Here is a 17,641-nt window from a genome sequence, read left to right as displayed (position 1 = left end):
ATATGCTATCAAAGCTAATGTATGATGTAGTATATAAACAGGCTACATGCTCCAATAGCTGCTGCCGTTGTTTTGTACCATGTGCCGCAAGACGATACCAAAACTAGATGATGTTGCTGTCCTGGGTGCTGAAATGTATGGTGTCATTAGACATTGTTTGCGGCCGGGATGCTGAGAAGCCTGTCAGGCAGACAAAATCATATCGCTCAGGATGTCGATAAGGCGTTATTCATTTTTAATTCGGAGTGCAATTCACGTGACAGCAGGAAGGGATTGAGAAAGGAAAACAAAGTAATGAAGAGGTGAACAATGAAGGCACAAGATGGGCCACAAACATGCGGGCACAAGAATGAGGCAGAAAACGAGAATATCTTCATCACGTGATCTTAGGATGTCTTGAATCCTCTTTGTTTTGCTAACTGTACTACAGGACGTACAAGTGTCACAAACAGCAGTGCTGGAAGTGCATGTCAATGGGTTAAATAGTACATTTAGAATGAGGGGGGGGGGGGCGGCTGACAGTGGTGCATAGGTTAATTATGAGGAGCACACTCAGCTGATGTCTATCTACTATTTATTGCCATGCTATAGATAAATCTCTGTCTTCATGAGTAGTATGATTGCCAATTCTTTATTCCCATAGATAAATTTTCAAGAACTGCTCAACCAATCAGGGTCATGGAGATCTGGAGGCACAGGGCACAAGGCATCATGTACCCTGAATGGGACAGCAATCCATCTGCAGCCTATTTTTATTTGTGTTTAACAAAAAAAAAATGTTGTTTTGACTAATGGGGGAATTTGAAACAGTCAAGTGATGCTGGCAGAAATTGGAATAAATGTTCAGTTTGCTCTGACACATGGAGGCAGGCAGGCAGGCGAGTTGCCTATTTCAGGCCCCCCCCCCCCCTTTTTTTTGTTTTCCTAAAACGGTGAGGAGAGGTGGATGAAGAAGCTTCCAGAAGCGGGAACGAGGGTTGTGGGGCGTGTGACGGGAATGCGGGCAACACTGGCCAGCACTCAAGATGGAGGTCGCGCCATATGGCGCACGGGTTAGTACCGAGCTCCGCGGCGTGGCCACTCAAGCGTTACGAGGAGAGTGGCGCGTGGCGCGCGGCAGCACGACCCGACCGTGTGCTCAGCGCGCCCCGACACGTCACCGCGCCGACTGCAAACAGGCTGTGCTGGCAGCAACTCCAAAGTACAAAAAGAACCGTCTCCAAACTCCTCTCAGTGTCTCCCTCGTGTTCGCCGGCCGACAGGATCAGGCCACTTTGGATGCAGCTTAGAGTAGACGGTCCTCATCCCAGACAAAACATCCCTCATCCTTGTACTTAATTAAATCTATGTCAATTAATGGGCGTTATCATCATGACTTGCTATTAAACAAATTTGGCAGTGGATGATGTCTAGGAAAGTTACCAGGAGAGTAAACTGCCCTGGGGATTGTGACACAGCTTTCGATAATGGTCCGTCAAAACACCAAAGTATTATCAGAAACAGTGCAGTAACTCGGAGACTGTTTGGATGTTTCCCTAATGAAATATAATTGCTTAGTCATTATTGACACCACCCTTATATAAATTTCAGGGGCTCTGGCTATAGCATTTAGCGTTCTGCCTCCACACAGACAAGACAAACCTCTCGGCGCTGCCTGCATCTGCTGGGCCCCCACCAGGCCGAGGCTGCGGACATCGTGCTATATCTGCTGGTGGACAGATGGTCACCCCAGTCAGCGCCGTTCTGCAGCCACTCCAAGAAAATATACGGGGCATATGGGCATACTTCACGGGGAGGGGGGTGGGGGGGGGGGGGCTGGCATGCATTCCCCAGAAAGCCGGCTGCCAGGGTGGAAGGCCACGCTTGCCTGGATATGTCCAAGGACCGGAAACGTGCTGTGTTCGTCGCTGACCTGTCCATACATCACTGACGGGACTATTTGAATACCGGCGTCTTTTAAATCATTTTGGGATTAGGCCCACTGCAACAGAGAATGTGTGGGAAAAAAAAACAAACCACGTTCTTGTTGATTTATCTAACAAAATGATGCCACATTGTGACTAACCGTCATGCTGTATTCTGTGAGCTTTGACGCAGCCCAAAGTCCATCACTCTATCTTCCATTTATCCTGAAGGATTTAACACCTATCCCAAGCAGCATCCCCAAGGTGCTCCATGGCAGAACATGTATATACACACTCATGCTTCGAACAATTTAAAGGCACCAATTGGGTTCACTTTGGTGCTTTTCCACTGCCCCCAAGAACCACGTTGTACCGCGACCTGGCGGTTTTTCATTGCAAAGTACGGCGAACCGTACCCCAGCTGTAACGGCTCTGACATGACCCTGCTTACTAGCAAGACCAAAAGCGTGACCATCTGATTGGTCGAAATGCACATGGATTATATGAGGGAAAAAGCACATGTTCTATATATTATTATATATTATTAGTATTATTACACATCGTGATGTAATGGTGCATTCCCAAAAATTCAAAACTTGAACATTTCCAACCTCCTATTTAAAAAGTACTATAGAAGAGCTGAACAGACTGCATTTGGAATGCAAATTTACGCAAGCAAATTCTCCTAGCGTTTGATACTTGCACAACACTGCCATTCTCACAGATGTACTAGTGGAAATTAACACACAGTAAAAGTAAATAAAAATAACAACACATGGTCAATCATGATGTACACCTTGTGAACAGTAAATAAGCGTCTCTTCTGATTTATGTAACTGTCGCTCTCCAGACTCAGCAACGCCTTTACCGGCCGACCCTTCTGCAGTGGAAAACTGAAGCGAGCTGGAACCGCGCTGGAACTAGTCTCTCTTTGTGGTATGGGTCGGTTCCAGTGTGCCAGTGGAAAAGTGTCATATGGGTCTTTGGTTGGTGGGAGGAAACCAGCATGATATGGAGAATGTGCATATTCCACACATACAGAACAGAGGTGGCATTCGAATCACGAACCGTGCAGGTGTGAGCCACCATGCCACCCCACAATTTAACAGCGGTACTTCATTTGTATCAGTACATTTTTAAATTCTCTATTAGTAGGCTTCACCTACTGGATCTGAGACCTTGTTTAGTGTCGCATGCTGCAATTCGATCACAAGAGGGCACCGTCCCCCGACTTAGTGCCCTGCCACACAGCTACCACTAAAGTAGACCTGAAAATCGTCCTTTATTTTGATTGTAAAATCATATGGGTATCATTTAGTATTGCTTATTTCATCCATCAATCCATCCATCCATCTATCCTGGTCTGCGATGGACTGCATCCTGACCAGGGTGTAACCCAACCTTGTGCTCTCTGCTGCTTAAGAGAAGCTCCAGGCCCCCGGCCTTTGCTTATTTACATTTATAATTAAATTTAAAAATGTGTTTTCATCCAGAAAGTCAAATTTTGCTTGCACACACACACATACACACACACACACACACAAACACACACACACACACACACACACATATGTATCTGCAAAGACATTTAACCATGCATATTTGTATGCAAGAAAAAAGCCATTAGATGCTTAGCTTCTCTTCAACAAATGCTGAAACAAACACAAATAACTCTGGACTTGTATGTAGGTGAAACAAGCCTTGACTACAGTCTTCTGAGACTAGAATTAAGTGAAAGCTTGTTTAAGGAATTTGGAGGCACAATTAAGCATAGTGCACATTATATCCAAAGTTAGCTAGCTAATTGTTAACGAACAGCTGTAATGATTGTATGGGAAAACATTGCCTGCCTGTTATCTGGATAGATTACTTAAAGTTTTAATTCTCAGTATGCTCTGACAGAACATTTTGCTTGTCTGCTGCTTTCATTTAATCATTTAAGGACCTGAATGTATTATGTTGCTGAAATACACTATAGTGGAGAGTTTCTTGGTATTTGAACCCATAACCAGCACATGAAAAACCCACAATCACTACACAACCAAGCACCCATATGAGAAACCTCACACCTTATTAATCCAACCCAGGGGCGCCGTAAGGGGGAGGAAAGCTAGGACGATTCCAAGGGCCCCTGAGCGACAGGGGCCCTAAAAAATTAGGAAAATAACTGGATTGGTTTAGATTGGGGGGCCTAATATAATATGCTTTCATGGGGCCCAAAATCTCTAGCAGCGCCCCTGATCCAACCAGCCAGATAATGGCCGCTGTAACAGGCAGACTGATATACAACTGCTTTTTATAATGTTGACCTACCAATAAATAAATATAAAACAAATAAAACACCTGAAACTGACACATTCTTGTACCTTTCATTGTCTGTGTCCTCGCTATTTCTTATGTATTGATTGCTCATTTTTATCATTTTGGAAAACAATGATCTGATTCACGCATCATACTATCTGAATCCATCGCGAACAGAGCAGTTCAGTAACTTAACCAATACTCCAGTACACACATATATGTATCCAATACACGGATACATGTATTGTTTATCGTAATTTTGCAATAAATTTCATTTTCCCACCATATGTGACCTCCTGTGGGTTTAAAATAATCAGAGGCAGCCACCAGAAAAAGCCGTCTCCCATCTAACGTAGCTTCGTTCCTTAACAATAATAAACACATATAAGGGATTTTCTTTTTTGGAGTACAATAAGGATCCCCCAAACACACACACACACACACACACACACACACACACAATAAATACCTTTGCAATCACGCTGGAAAAAAAACGTTACAGATGACATTATTGTGTTTGGAGATTTTTTTTGTTGTTGATTTTTTATCGGAAGTCTTAATCGTATGAATACCATCATTCTTGGCCAGAACCCAAAGAATTATTGCATCGTAGTGACCAATTTGTGGGTCACTAAAATATTCCCTATACACAATTTACACAGCTGCACTTTCTTGATAAAAAAGCAGAAGACAAACTGCGCAGCCTTTTTTGGCGCTAGCATTCATCTCTGCTATCTTTGAGGAGCCATGAATTGAAGAATGCATCATTTGTGTTAAACGCATGGCGTCGTCTCTCCCACTTTACTCCGGAATGTAGGGGTTCTCCCGGCCAGGCAGAGCAGCAGGCGAGCCTAGCAACAGCGGTTTTCGACCAATTGCAGTATTACAGAAGGAAGGGAGGATCCGCGGGCTCAGCCAGCGCCACGACACTAATCTCTCGGAGCGCGTCGTGGAGGCGGAGGGGAGGCTGTCACAGTCTGCACTGACGTGCAAAGCTAGCCCTGTCTGATAAGTTGCACACAAATGCATTCAAACTTTTTTAAAAATAACAACCTAGGACATATACAAACGTGTTAAAAGCTATAATGCTAAATAATAGTCGTTTCTCTATTGTCGACAACAGACACCCATTTGATATCCTACAACTATTACGAAAGGCACTACTCGTAATCTATATTTTCATACACAATATAATGCATACAACTGGCAGTTATTGTTATAAATGAAACTAACGGAAGGCCTGCAGGCAGTATTTGCATCTCCTAAATATACATTAAACATTTTAAGCTTAATTTATATATTTTAGCGGTCAAAACTGGTGGGAGTGACTATCCAAGTCAGGCGGGTTTTTTTCAGTGGGAAGAAGCTGATTGGCTGTACCAACGTAAAAGGGCGTGCCAGCCCCGCCTTTGGCGCCGCAGGAAGGACTTTAAGTATGGTATTCGCTAGAAATGTTTGGAAAAAGTGAAGTCAGGTCAAAGTTTTGTGTGTTTTTAAAAGGAAAACATTTTGTGCGGTAATATAAGCAGAGAAAGACCCCGAGCTGCCGCAGATCAGACTTATCGGGGGCAAAAAGGAGTCGATGCGGGAGATGATTTTGTTGGTGAATTAGAGCAACTCGGCTGGCTGTATAAAGAAGTAAAAAAGCGTGGTGAGTGAGGTGTCTTATCCATTTCATGCATATTTGGGTTTTAAAATGGGTATTTATTAGGCCGGCATGTTGTTGATACGTAAGGTGTTATTTTTTTAAATGTTTGGTCATGTTAGTGCTGCTTCGATTACTTTCCCATTTTGCATCTACGTGAAACGTTACTTTCTTAATTACTTTTAAAGTTTATTTGTTTACATTGTATCCCCTTCGTCCCATATTGGCTTCTTGGCTGCCAAAGTCGGGATCGATCATCCCGTATTGGCTTTAGGGACGCAGTATCGAGGGGCTGGAGGTTCAGGGACCCTCCGAAGTGTGCTCTTTAGCGATTAATTAACAAAGAAAAGAGCGCTTTTATTATGCACCACGTGTTCGCGGGAAGCGGTTTCGCTTCGCCCCGGCCGAGTCATCATCTGCCGCGCTTGGCCTTCCGCTCCACCCCCCCCCCCCCCCGACCCCCCCGCCACCCCAGGTGACAGTGGCCACATCGAACTCGCTTTAAAAGACGTCCGAAACTAAAGTGATGCATGCTTTATTAAAACACCGGAGCTGCTAATAACGAACGTCCTCCGCCCCAGAGCTGAACTTGTCGGCTCGTGCTGACAGCCCGCTGGTTCTCAGGAAGGCCTGCGTGTCGCTTGCAGTTCTACAGGATATCCGCATGCCGCAGACGGAGCTGTGGGGGCTGCTAGCCCTTCATTCCATTTTGAGTCGATTCTACGAAATGTTGGGTTTCTAATTTCAAATACGATTGAAGAATGCTTTCTTATTTGCGGAATGCATACAGTGTTTGTACATCGCACAGAAATCATCTACCACGTCCCTTTACTTGACGATTCATAAATGTATGCAAAAGGTGATTAATCGTAAACCATGAAAAGAGCAGCAATATAGACACATTAACCTCTCCATTCTCTCCCCCCAAGACGTAAATATATTTCAAGATTATTTTTTTAATATAAAATATAATTGTCGTTATCAACCAATAAATGAGTTTTGTCAGTTATTTTTTAATATTTAAATATAACTGCAGTGGATGTGATCTTGAACAAAAAATGACAATCCATCCATCTTCCGGCTTATTTGGTCAGGGTTCTGGGAGGCGTGCCGCCTACCCCAGACAGCGCAAAGCTGAGGTTTACCCCCAACAGGGTGATTACTTTAAAAAAAAGTTTTTCCAGGGACAGGCTGCTTCTTGATGCTGTGACACAGCTGAAATATGGAAATATATCCAAGTTGTTTCCTATTAATTTTCCCTTTCTTTCACCGTCGACAGGGTGCCTGAGGCTGTGTGGTCTGCCTCAGGAATGCCTTTTTGACTCGACTCTTGTTTCATTGAATATCAGGTCAGATTCCAACACCTCCTTCACTTCAGCCCCTGCTCAGGAATTCGGCTGACTGGGGTTTCGTGACCAGGGGCATAAATATGAAAAGAGTGGAGATGGGGCCGATATATGGGTATGAGACAGAGGTTGTGAGCTTACGGTTGTACACTGAGTATTGGGGGGGGGGGGGGGGGGCAGTATTGGAAGATGGATTTCAAACTTAAAAACAGTGATGTTGTGACTTCACAACCTTACAAATTATAAGATTATTTCTGGGAGGAAGACCCCACTCTTTTTATATTTAAATGTTGTTGGTGTTATTGTTCAATATAAATAAATGAGCATCATAAGGCATGTAATTGACGGTATTTTTAATTCCATCCTGACTTGTGTAGCTGGCGGGCTGGGCGATGGCGCAGGAGTGCGGTCGGCAGTACGAGCGTGTCGCCGAGATCGGCGGCGGTGCCTATGGGACGGTGTACAAAGCACGGGACCGCCAGAGCGGCCAGTTTGTGGCTCTGAAGAGCGTGCGTGTGCAGACCAACCAGGATGGCCTACCATTGTCCACAGTCAGAGAAGTGGCCTTGCTCAAGCGACTGGAGCAGTTTGAACATCCGAACGTGGTCAAGTAAGACGACGCTATGCCCACATTGAGCAGGTCTCGGTGACCGTGAGGCTTGGGAGTAGTGTCATCTGAAGTGTCAATGTGTGGGTGTTGTGACCCAGGCTCATGGATGTGTGCGCCACCCTGCGGACAGACCAGGAGACCAAGGTAACTCTGGTGTTTGAGCATGTGGATCAAGATCTCAAGACCTACCTGAGCAAGGCCCCTGCTCCAGGACTCCCCGCAGACCGGATACGAGTAAGCATGTGCCCCCTCCCCCACCTTTGGATTTCTAGGTGTTTTAAATCCAGCAGTTTTGTATACTGCTGCCCTTTGTAGTTCGTTCAAACCGTTCAAAGAACTAATTAGTTCCACGCTTTGATAGGACCTGATGCATCAGTTGTTGCACGGATTGGCGTTTCTTCACTCCAACTGCGTCCTGCACCGGGACCTGAAGCCAGAGAACATCCTGGTGACCAGCCGAGGGCAGGTCAAGCTGGCTGATTTTGGTCTGGCTCGCATCTACAGCTGTCACATGGCGCTCACCCCGGTGGTAAGGATGTGCCCCAGCTTGCATGCTTTTCAGCCACTGGGCCGACAGAGCACTTTTTGGAGAATGGTGCACTGTTAAAATAAAGTGAGAGAGGTCACCTTTCTGGTCACCTTGAGTCAACTTTTTTTCCCCCCATTGTGCACCATGAGCAGGATACTGACCATTGATGTTCAGATGGGTGATAGAGCTCAAAGTCAAATTCCCCTCGGTTCACACCATTCCTGACATCCATGGCCCGCTCCATGACAAACCCCCCCCCGCACATTTTCATTCTCTCAGGTGGTCACACTGTGGTATCGTGCCCCAGAGGTTCTGCTTCAGGCTTCCTACGCGACTCCAGTTGACATATGGAGTACAGGCTGCATCTTTGCAGAGATGTTCCGACGCAAGTGAGTCAAGCTGGGTTTGTTTACACATGGGAGAGCCGTCCATTTTAGGCCCTCTGCAGCGCCACATGTATCGGCCTGAAGTGTCTTTTGTTATGCAAAGGTCTTTTGCTGACATCATGTGGTTAATTGGAGCGGTGCACCCTCTAACCTGTGGTTTACTGATAAAGTTGGAAATCCAAATTCCTTTTTATCAATCTGACTCAAGACCAACTGTCACAGTGTGCAAGTAAGGGGAGGGTTGATGCAGGAACTTCTAATCACTCTGACAAGTGGCAGTAGGCCTGACACAAAACAGGCACTGTGCCTTACAGCTCACGGTGACACGCTCGGAACGCCCTTTTGCATCTCGTTATGGGAACACTGCTTTCTGGAATGACATGCTCTCTCATCACTCCAAATCTCCCCTCAGGCCTTTGTTCTGTGGTGACTCAGAAGTGGATCAGCTACGGAAAATTTTCGAGTGAGTATTAAGTGCGGTATCTAGGAAGTAGAAGTTAAACCTCGCTTTTGTGTTTCCAGAACAGTTCTGTACCTTCTTTTCTAAAATTTCTGCAGTGTGATTGGCTTGCCGTCAGAGGAAGAATGGCCGCCAGATGTCACGCTCTCACGGTGCCTTTTCAGCCTCTGTGGTCCCTGTCCAATCACAGATTGCGTCCCTGAAATCAGCCACCAGGGGGCAGATTTGTTGAAGGTAAGATGAATGTGGCTTGGCAGAATTAGGGGAAAGGTCAGTGTGATATCAAGCACATTGCAGGCAAGAAGTTCTGTATCAAATTCAGAAAATGTATTCTTATTTAACTTTAATGTGTAAAAATAAATATTCTTTTCTACAGGAGATGCTGACCTTTGACCCTCTACGAAGAATCTCTGCCTTGAATGCTCTGGAACATCCTTATTTTCAGGAGGGATGAAGGGCCCACAGAGCCAAGGAATATTGTGACCACAACTGGACTTTTTCTGGGCATAGGATGAGTCTGCAGTAGGTCTGAGCAAATAACTAAAGGCATTGATTGGAAATGGAACTTTGAACAGCCAATCCAGGCACTGGATCCAGGGTGGGAATATGTGGTGGGGGGGGGGGGGGGGGTTTGTGGTGTGACATTGATGCCAGTATATATTTGTACCCCCAGATTTCAGCCCATAATTGTTAGGTTTGCCTGCTGGTAACTAATGGTTTATACAGTAAATTACATTTTGACCAGTGCTCGGGGGGGGGGGGGGGCAGTACCTTTGTCAGGACCAAATGACCCAAAACATACTTCTGCCAGCAGACTATAAGCGTCACTAACTAATAGCATTACTTTACTGATAGATAGCAACATACTGATACAGGGACAAGACAACAGCTGGCTTTAGGATGTTAGAGAAACAAACTCGTATTTGGGTCAATAAAACCTATGGGTGTGTTAGACGGTCATCTGTAGGGAATATCACTGTTTTCATGTCACCTGTGCCTCTGCCTCGACTTCACTTCAGTTTCTGCTGCTCTAACCCTTCCATGCTAACTTTAGACATGCAACACATGAGTATTAGTACAAACTACTGTACAGTAACTGTATTAATATAGTCATGACAAATAAACGCTGCTCTGCGAGAAGGCGTGTCCTCACATGCCTGTATGAGTCTATGGGGTGTGAGCGGTGGGTGCAGGAAGTGGGCCACCCAAAGGGTCACTGGCAACTTTAATCAGGAAAGAACTTGAGGGGCTTCAGCAGGATATGAAATTGGAGTTACCTAAAGGTCTTTGCAGTTTTATTTCAATATTAAGAAAAATTTACATCTCTTTGAGTAACATCAGAGTTAACAATCAGAAATACAGATCATGTGGTTTTGTGGTGACGCTCCTTGAAGCTGAGCTTTAGGGTCAGCATACAGTAACTGCAACTGCATGGAACTAAATTCCTATCTCTGCAAATAATTTCTTCAGGAAGCAAAGGGAAAAAGGATAAAGTAATACTTAAAATGTGTAAATAAAAAATAAAATTTGACACGAACCGATCATTTGGCAAAAAAAAAAAAACAGCTCAAAAAGAACCCTACAGTGACAAATAGGCGTATTGCAGGTCTGCACTTTTAAACCAGAGCGGAAGCCATACTGCCACCGGCCTGAGTATTCTGTGATGGGTTTGTCTTTTCTCTACATAGAACATCCTAGTCAACCATCAAGACAAATACGTGAGATGAGTTCTCGTTCTGGTTTAACTCCATATAAAAACTATCAAAACATGCATATGGACTGGACTTGTTTTAAAATTATCACAAGTACGCCATTTACATTTAAAGAAGTGTCAACAAATGTTGCAGAGAACATCCTGAAGCAGGCATAGCGGAGCACATACCCTTCCCCATATGGATCAGGAATCCCTCCTGCCACATGCCAGCGAATGGAACCGTTTTCATAGATTTCCAATAAGCTTAAGACACAACTCATCAAAAATATCCCGCAGTCATTAAAGTCATATACACCACACACCACGCAGTTCATTTGTAGGGACATAACTTATAGATAACTTGCTGATCAATTTATTGACATGGTGATGCAATAACGTACCATTATATGTGATCACCCGATTTCACCATCTCACCTACATAGAATTGTGCGAATGACACTTACCATTAGAATATTTATAAAAACCATAAACTAAGGTGCAGAATATAATTTTTATAATGAAGAGCATTTTTATGCATATATTTTAAGGAGTTTGTTATGGCTGGGATATAGTGAGCAGGGTTTTCACACGGTTCATGATTATTATACCTGGCTAAGGTGAAGAGACCTCTGCAATGCAGGAATCCGATAATGTAGTCTGTCTTGCACCCACTAGAGGGATCTCATCTGCTTCGGCACAAAAGGTCAGAGACCCTGATTATTTTTTCGGGAACACATGTCCACAGAGGTGGCGGAATAAAAAAGTGAGACTGTCGAGACCATCTGGCCTCAATGCCTGTCACGTGGATATTACAGCTGACATCATGAGACGCTTCCTGTATGCCTACCATTCACAGAGTTTGGCTTACATTTTTTACATCTCCACCATCATCCAGGTTAGCCATATCTCAGATACGACATTGGCTACTGCTGTCCCTTAGCATTTAAAGCCATACTCTACTTTTATACAAAAAAAGACACAAAAATAGACTAGCACATACCATATGAACTTCATTATCTAAGTGGCACACTCATCATAATACACTACACTAAAAAGGCATGTATACTGACATCAAGGCATGACTTTCTCCTAGTAATGTCCAAAACAGGCTTAAAAGGGGAGCAGGTTAGAGAAAAGGTTAAGCCACTCTGAGGCTCGGAGCAGATGTTCCCCTGGTCAACATAGAGCACTGACATCACGCTGCCAGGATCTCACTGTGTGGCTAAAATGGAGAATGTGGTGTTTCAGCTGTATCTATCCCCTGAGGGACCATGGGGGCGGGGGGGGGGGCAAGAGGCATGGCAAGTTCACAGATTGACATCTTGGCCACACGCTGGGGAGACTGCGTATGTGGACAAGGACTTGAGAAAGGCAGACTAGACCAGGTGATCACTCAGTTAAGAAAAAGGCAGAACAAGGTAATTATGTCTGGTGGGAACAAAAGTCCGAGGAGGTCAGGCAGGACAAAAGAAGGTAAAAAGTTATAAACAGGGAACCAAAGTCCTCAGGAACTACTGTACAAACACCAGAAAATACTGTATGGATTACGAATGTTGTGTCCACATGCTTTTTTGTAGTCTCTGCTTGTCAACAATAATATTTCATATGTTCGTGTATGCGTTTCTGTGCATATATGATAAATGGCTCAGTAGAAAATGAGAAAGGATTGTAGAGCGAGTACTTGCTGTGTGTTTACATGGCACATGTGGTGTGGCTGTGCATGTCTGTGCTGCGCTGTGTCTGAGTGTGTGCGCATCCCTCTGCATTCCCATCGGCAGCCCTATAGAAAAGCACTGGGATTGGCCCTGGGGTCCTTCTGGTTCCTGTATCGAGCAGCAAGCCACACACCCAAGATCTGAAACGAACAACAAACCCATGTGACAAACTGGTGGGAAGCTCGGGGGGTGGTGGTGATAATGTGGAGGAGAACTTTGGCCTTGCTCTCCAGGTAAGACAAGCTGACCTCTGTGAAACTGAAGAACAGGCCGACCCCGCCCAGGATCTTCAGAGCTTCCGCTGAGTGCAGAAGCATTTTTTCTCCGCAGGTCTGGCAGACATTCTTCCGACATTGCTGGGAAGGAAACAGAGTCACAGATGGCATGTTCATACCTGTTAGATCCAGTTCTCAAAAGATACCAAGCACAGATCAACAAGTTGCTTTAATTTCATAGGATTATTCAAAGTTTTCCTGGGAACTCTAAGCCTGCCAATCATCATGGTTAATGAATTAATTCTCATTTCACCAGGTTCTCTCCTTCCATAGTTACAGCAGGCAACCAGAACTCTTCCTGTGTCTCCAAGTTCAAGCCTCAAACCACAGCTGATTTCCAGCCAATCACTATCATTCAAAGCCTCTCCTGCTCATTCAACTAAGCTGATTGTTGCGGCGTTCGGTGCGTCCTGAGAATTTGCTGATTTATTCAGTCCCACTCAAAAAAATATAAAACATTTACCTTTAAATCAAAACAAAAATACACATGATTAATCTCCATAAGGTATTAAAGGTATAAGGGACCATACTAGGTATTATTAAAAAAAAAGACATTTGAGAGGCCACAGGTTTGCTGAAACAGAGGATGCCATATATGAAGAATTGAGTGAAATATTAAATAAAAGCAAAGGGGAACTTCAAAACAATCCAAAACAGAAAAGGTAGAGCCTGAAACTTAGCATTTTAAGCTTTTTGGCATTTCTAGACAAGTTCCATTTTCTTTAAAGCACAGAACTGGTGACTGGAATAGACCGCTAGGCCAGAAACTACGCTTTGGCCACACTGGTTGCACGCCCCTGCTTTAAGTTGGAGTTTCTATATTTCTACATATTCAGTCACATGGGTAAGCATTTGATTCTAGAGAGGTAGAGGATTTTTAATAAAATTCAATTTTCATTTATTAGTGAAATTTCAAATACAATTTCTCCTGTATCATTAACAATTTAGCATTCATGAATGATGTACTGCCACATATTCCTGTTAAATGTCTTGGGGCAAATGAATGCAACTATAGCACTATGCAATTAAAACTGTTTTGACACAGTCAGAGTTTTGGATTGTGACGTTGCCAAAAAACAAAAAAAAAAACATTAGACTAACACAACCTTTTGTTTAGATTCATTAACCATGTTCTTAATCACAGCTAGAGGTTTCCAGTCCTAATGACTAATGCAGAAAAATAGCCCATGTCTCAGTGTAGAGCTACTTACAGCTTGGCAGGAAGAAACATCACTCAGATAGTGCTGAGAGTCAGCTGTGATGTTCAGCAGTCCGCAGCAGTTCAGATTCATCTCCAGCTCAACCTTTGTTTCGTTGTGCAACATCTTCCAGGTGGCATTCAGGAGCGCCACCTGTAGGTATGAGACAGAGGTGCAAGTGGGCGATTAGTAAGGATGAGGATATGGGTGATGAGGGAAAGGCAGACAGCAAAAATGATTAAAAAGATGAGTGAAGGGGGTGTGGGGACACTATGACCCAGAGAAGAAGAATGTGAAAGACATTTTTACAAAGAAGAAATCCAACATATTACCACATACTCACTTGTTGTGAACGGTTCATCGCCAAGCAAGAACAGGATACTCCAAACTGGAAAAGGAATACTAAGAGGAGAATGACCATATACTGACAAAGCAGTCAAGGAAATGTCACCGGCAGTGTAGCAGTAATGTGTTGTTTTACCATTGTCTCTAATATTAATCACAAAAACAAATTTTGATTAAAAGACCAGTAAACTCATGGTGACAGGTAATGTTATAAAACAACACATAATCTAAACTGGAAGCCAGGCAGCTCTTGCTACCTTACACTACAGCTGGGGCCAGAAAAGATACAAAGAAGAGCATGACTTGGTGATGATTGAGGGCTCCAATGAGGCCAACGATGGCGATGAGCAGCAGGAAAACACCCACAGCGATCACCCCGCCAATGATGTGGATGCTGAAGACAATGCCAAATCCTTTGGCCCAGGCTGCCACCCCAATCAGCAGCAGCCCCACTAGCTAAACAGAGAGCATAAACAACGATATAAATAATTTAAATTATAATCAGGGGGAATCCTCTGAAGGGCAGGTATGAAACGCAGAGTGCAATATCTACTGAAGCAAAAATTCAGAGACATCATGAATATGAATAAGAATAATAGTAATAAAAAAGAGCAGCATTTGGAACCTGTGTTCTGTTTAAAAGGAAGAATAACCTCAAAAATAATACATGCATAAACTAAAAATTAGCAATGAAGCATTGTGTGACATGACTGTAAGGCTGCAAAAGGAAATCTAATGCACCGATAGACAGAGAGCACTTATGCTAATTTAGACATGGCTGATATTTGGAGAAGTGACCGAGGCGCAGTCTATGTAAAACTGGTACGTTACACTAATTAAACTTGCAGGCTAAAGGATGTGCTGATTTTCATTCCAGCTAAGCATCAAATTAACCTCTAACTTATATTCCGGATTGGTCACACTAAATGACGTTTGTCTATTTATAGATACAGTGCCACATACACCAAATACAGTCAGCCTGCCCTTACTTCCCTGAAGGCATCCCTGTGAGCACCCTATCCTTGGCAATCTTTTACAAATTTCAGGCACACAAAAACATGAAAAGTATCCAAGCAAAACAAGGCTCCAAGCATTCAAAATGCCATGATTCATTTTCCATCGATGGCAGGTTAACAAAATGCAACAAAAATACTGCGCACTCCATGATTTAAACAAGCTCGGTCCACATGCAAACTGTAATAGGAACATCTTCAATGAATATAACAGATATTATTTAGGGAAGAGACAGAATAAGAGGTACACTGTGTATCTCTTAAATAAAATACCTGAGAAGGTATACCCCTTAAAACAAGCATTCTGATAAATGAAGCCAAAATTGGAGCACCAGCTGTACTGAGCACATCCTCTATAAAAGCAAATGACTACCAAACTGACTGAACACACATATGTGTTCATATGTAGCATCCTTAACGAATCCACAGATTTAATCACACCTGGATATAGAGGCAGTATATTAGTGGGAGTTACTTTTGCTTAGCAATGGAAAACAGTCTATATTACTGGTCACTTTAGTGATGGTGGCTAGCAGCTAACAAACCAAACTAATAACAGCATCCAGTACTTGTTCTTCAGCCAAGAATGCTGTAGCTGCCCCTTCGACGATACCTCTTTGGCTTGAGATTTCGGCGCTAGGTTTACACACACATTACCACCAGTTAACCTCATGTAAAGCCATAATTTATTACTGAGAGCTGGGCAAGTCATAAGATTAAAAGCCTCATGCAAAACAAGCCTCGCATTAAATATCCTTTTAAAAAATTACCTGTTTCTTCTTTGTTCTTTCCAAACTCCAGGAGAACTGAAGCCAAATGATCTGATGTGACTTATTTTTCACAGTACTTGCCCAATAACTATCTGTTACAGTACCAGCAGCAGATCTACCGATAACACTAGGCCAGCCCAGCTGTCCAAATACTCTGACAAATGTCAACTGAGGACAACTTTATCAAAGCGTTGAAATAAACATAACGGCACATTGCACCCACCAAGGAAAAAAAATCTGACAGCCTCTTAGCAAGAAAACAGTTGCTGGAATTCCTTTTCTAATTACCTATTTAAACACGTCTAAATGCATGCTGCCATCGCTTTCATATGACAGCGGCAAATAAGACTGCGTCCTATTTTCAGGAAGAACACATTTTTTTAATAGTGGAGAAATAAGGCAGCAATAAATCAGCAGCACTGTACAATCTTGCTTTGTGTGTGACTTAATTAATCGCATTAAATAGACGCAGAGAGACGAAGACAGCGCTGCGCCCGACGGAGGCCTGGCTGCCCGCATCACCTCCGCGTTTCTGCTTCCTCGAAGTCACGCGGCCCAATAAAAAAGGCGACCAACGATCAACAGAAAGTCAATAAAATACAATAAAACGCGCCGCCAGCAGGCCAGTAGTGCCGGCATGTCTGTGACGCGGCTCGCCCGCCAGACCATACGCAGTGTGGTCGCGATTATCCACATTAGGCTAATGGAGCGTATACGGTACTGCACTGATCAACTTCTCATCCAAATAAAGCCGACATATTGTAACATACGATAAAACATCGTATATAAATACATTCAAGTTTACCTCAGAAAATCAGTACGAAGCAGCTTGCTAGCGGGCTAGGCTAAGCGGGCATCGCCGTGTGACTAAGCGCCAGTACTCAGCTTATGCCCCGGCTCGGCCCCAGATGAACGACCCACATACACCGGGCCGAGGCAGCTAACGGGGCTCCGGCGATCACTCACCATGTAAACCACATTCAGGGAACAAAGGGCGTTTTTCGAGCACGTAAAGCCGCCACACGCCATTTTGCACCCGGTCGGCTTCCACAGCCGTCGGCCGAAGCTTCTATGCTATTCGCGTCCACTTGACAACTGAAAAGAGAGATGAAGAGCCCAGCGCTTTGTCAGAGCCGAGCTCCCGCACCACCACCACCGGCCGAGGGCTCACCAACTTCCGCCGCCCAGCGCGTCCGGCGCAGCCGTCAGCGTGTCACAGAGCCCCAGGCCCCGCCCTCCGCACGCAGCCTGTTCCGCGCGTCATCTGTTCGCATCTCCTTTATTGCGCGAAGATTTTTTTTTACGTTATTTTAGATTTATTTACTGAAGCTTTTTTTTCGAATGCGCAGTGCAAGGCGAGTACATAATACATCACAAACTACGTATTTATGACAAGCCTCTTTTAAGGCCTGTTGTCATCAAATATCTAAGTTATGTTTTGTGTCTTCAT

At 44.0% G+C, this 17,641-nt stretch overlaps 2 protein-coding genes across 3 annotated transcripts; one reads left to right on the top strand and one right to left on the bottom strand.

The window, feature by feature from the left end:
* The first annotated feature begins 5,595 nt into the window (after positions 1-5,595).
* cdk4 (cyclin dependent kinase 4) lies at positions 5,596-10,321 on the top strand. 2 transcript variants are annotated; one of them, XM_023832273.2, is made up of 9 exons: positions 5,597-5,856; positions 7,130-7,199; positions 7,574-7,806; positions 7,905-8,040; positions 8,168-8,335; positions 8,615-8,724; positions 9,134-9,184; positions 9,280-9,415; positions 9,558-10,321. In XM_023832273.2, exons 3-9 carry the CDS (start codon positions 7,589-7,591, stop codon positions 9,633-9,635), a joined length of 897 nt encoding a protein of 298 aa, XP_023688041.1. In that variant the 5' UTR covers positions 5,597-5,856; positions 7,130-7,199; positions 7,574-7,588; the 3' UTR covers positions 9,636-10,321. The 2 variants fall into 2 exon arrangements, with proteins under 2 accessions (XP_023688051.1, XP_023688041.1); XM_023832283.2 differs by lacking the exon at positions 7,130-7,199 and having other exon boundaries at positions 5,596-5,856.
* Positions 10,322-10,443: 122 nt separating this feature from the next.
* Positions 10,444-17,392, bottom strand: LOC111854387 (tetraspanin-31). Its single transcript, XM_023832294.2, has 6 exons — positions 17,158-17,392; positions 14,697-14,864; positions 14,407-14,487; positions 14,076-14,216; positions 12,838-12,945; positions 10,444-12,729 (listed from the first exon to the last, which is right to left on the bottom strand). Exons 1-6 carry the CDS (start codon positions 17,218-17,220, stop codon positions 12,655-12,657), a joined length of 636 nt encoding a protein of 211 aa, XP_023688062.1. The 5' UTR covers positions 17,221-17,392; the 3' UTR covers positions 10,444-12,654.
* Positions 17,393-17,641: the final 249 nt, after the last annotated feature.

The sequence above is a fragment of the Paramormyrops kingsleyae genome, chromosome 8 (genome assembly GCF_048594095.1).
Source record: "Paramormyrops kingsleyae isolate MSU_618 chromosome 8, PKINGS_0.4, whole genome shotgun sequence".
Classification (NCBI taxonomy): Eukaryota; Metazoa; Chordata; class Actinopteri; order Osteoglossiformes; family Mormyridae; genus Paramormyrops; species Paramormyrops kingsleyae.
The sequence above is the reverse complement of the archived record's forward strand: the minus strand, read 5'-3'. Positions and strand labels throughout refer to the sequence as shown.

Excerpts from the sequence above, each read along its gene's own strand:
- cdk4 (XM_023832283.2), top strand. The coding sequence starts at position 7,589 with ATGGCGCAGGAGTGCGGTCGGCAGTACGAGCGTGTCGCCGAGATCGGC. Across the intron at positions 8,336-8,614 it reads ACATGGCGCTCACCCCGGTG|GTGGTCACACTGTGGTATCG; the intron begins GTAAGGATGTGC and ends TCATTCTCTCAG. Across the intron at positions 9,185-9,279 it reads CAGCTACGGAAAATTTTCGA|TGTGATTGGCTTGCCGTCAG; the intron begins GTGAGTATTAAG and ends AAATTTCTGCAG.
- LOC111854387 (XM_023832294.2), bottom strand. The coding sequence starts at position 17,220 with ATGGCGTGTGGCGGCTTTACGTGCTCGAAAAACGCCCTTTGTTCCCTG. Across the intron at positions 14,488-14,696 it reads ACCAAGTCATGCTCTTCTTT|TATATGGTCATTCTCCTCTT; the intron begins GTATCTTTTCTG and ends CTGCTTTGTCAG. Across the intron at positions 12,730-12,837 it reads TGTTCTTCAGTTTCACAGAG|ATCTTGGGTGTGTGGCTTGC; the intron begins GTCAGCTTGTCT and ends TGTTCGTTTCAG.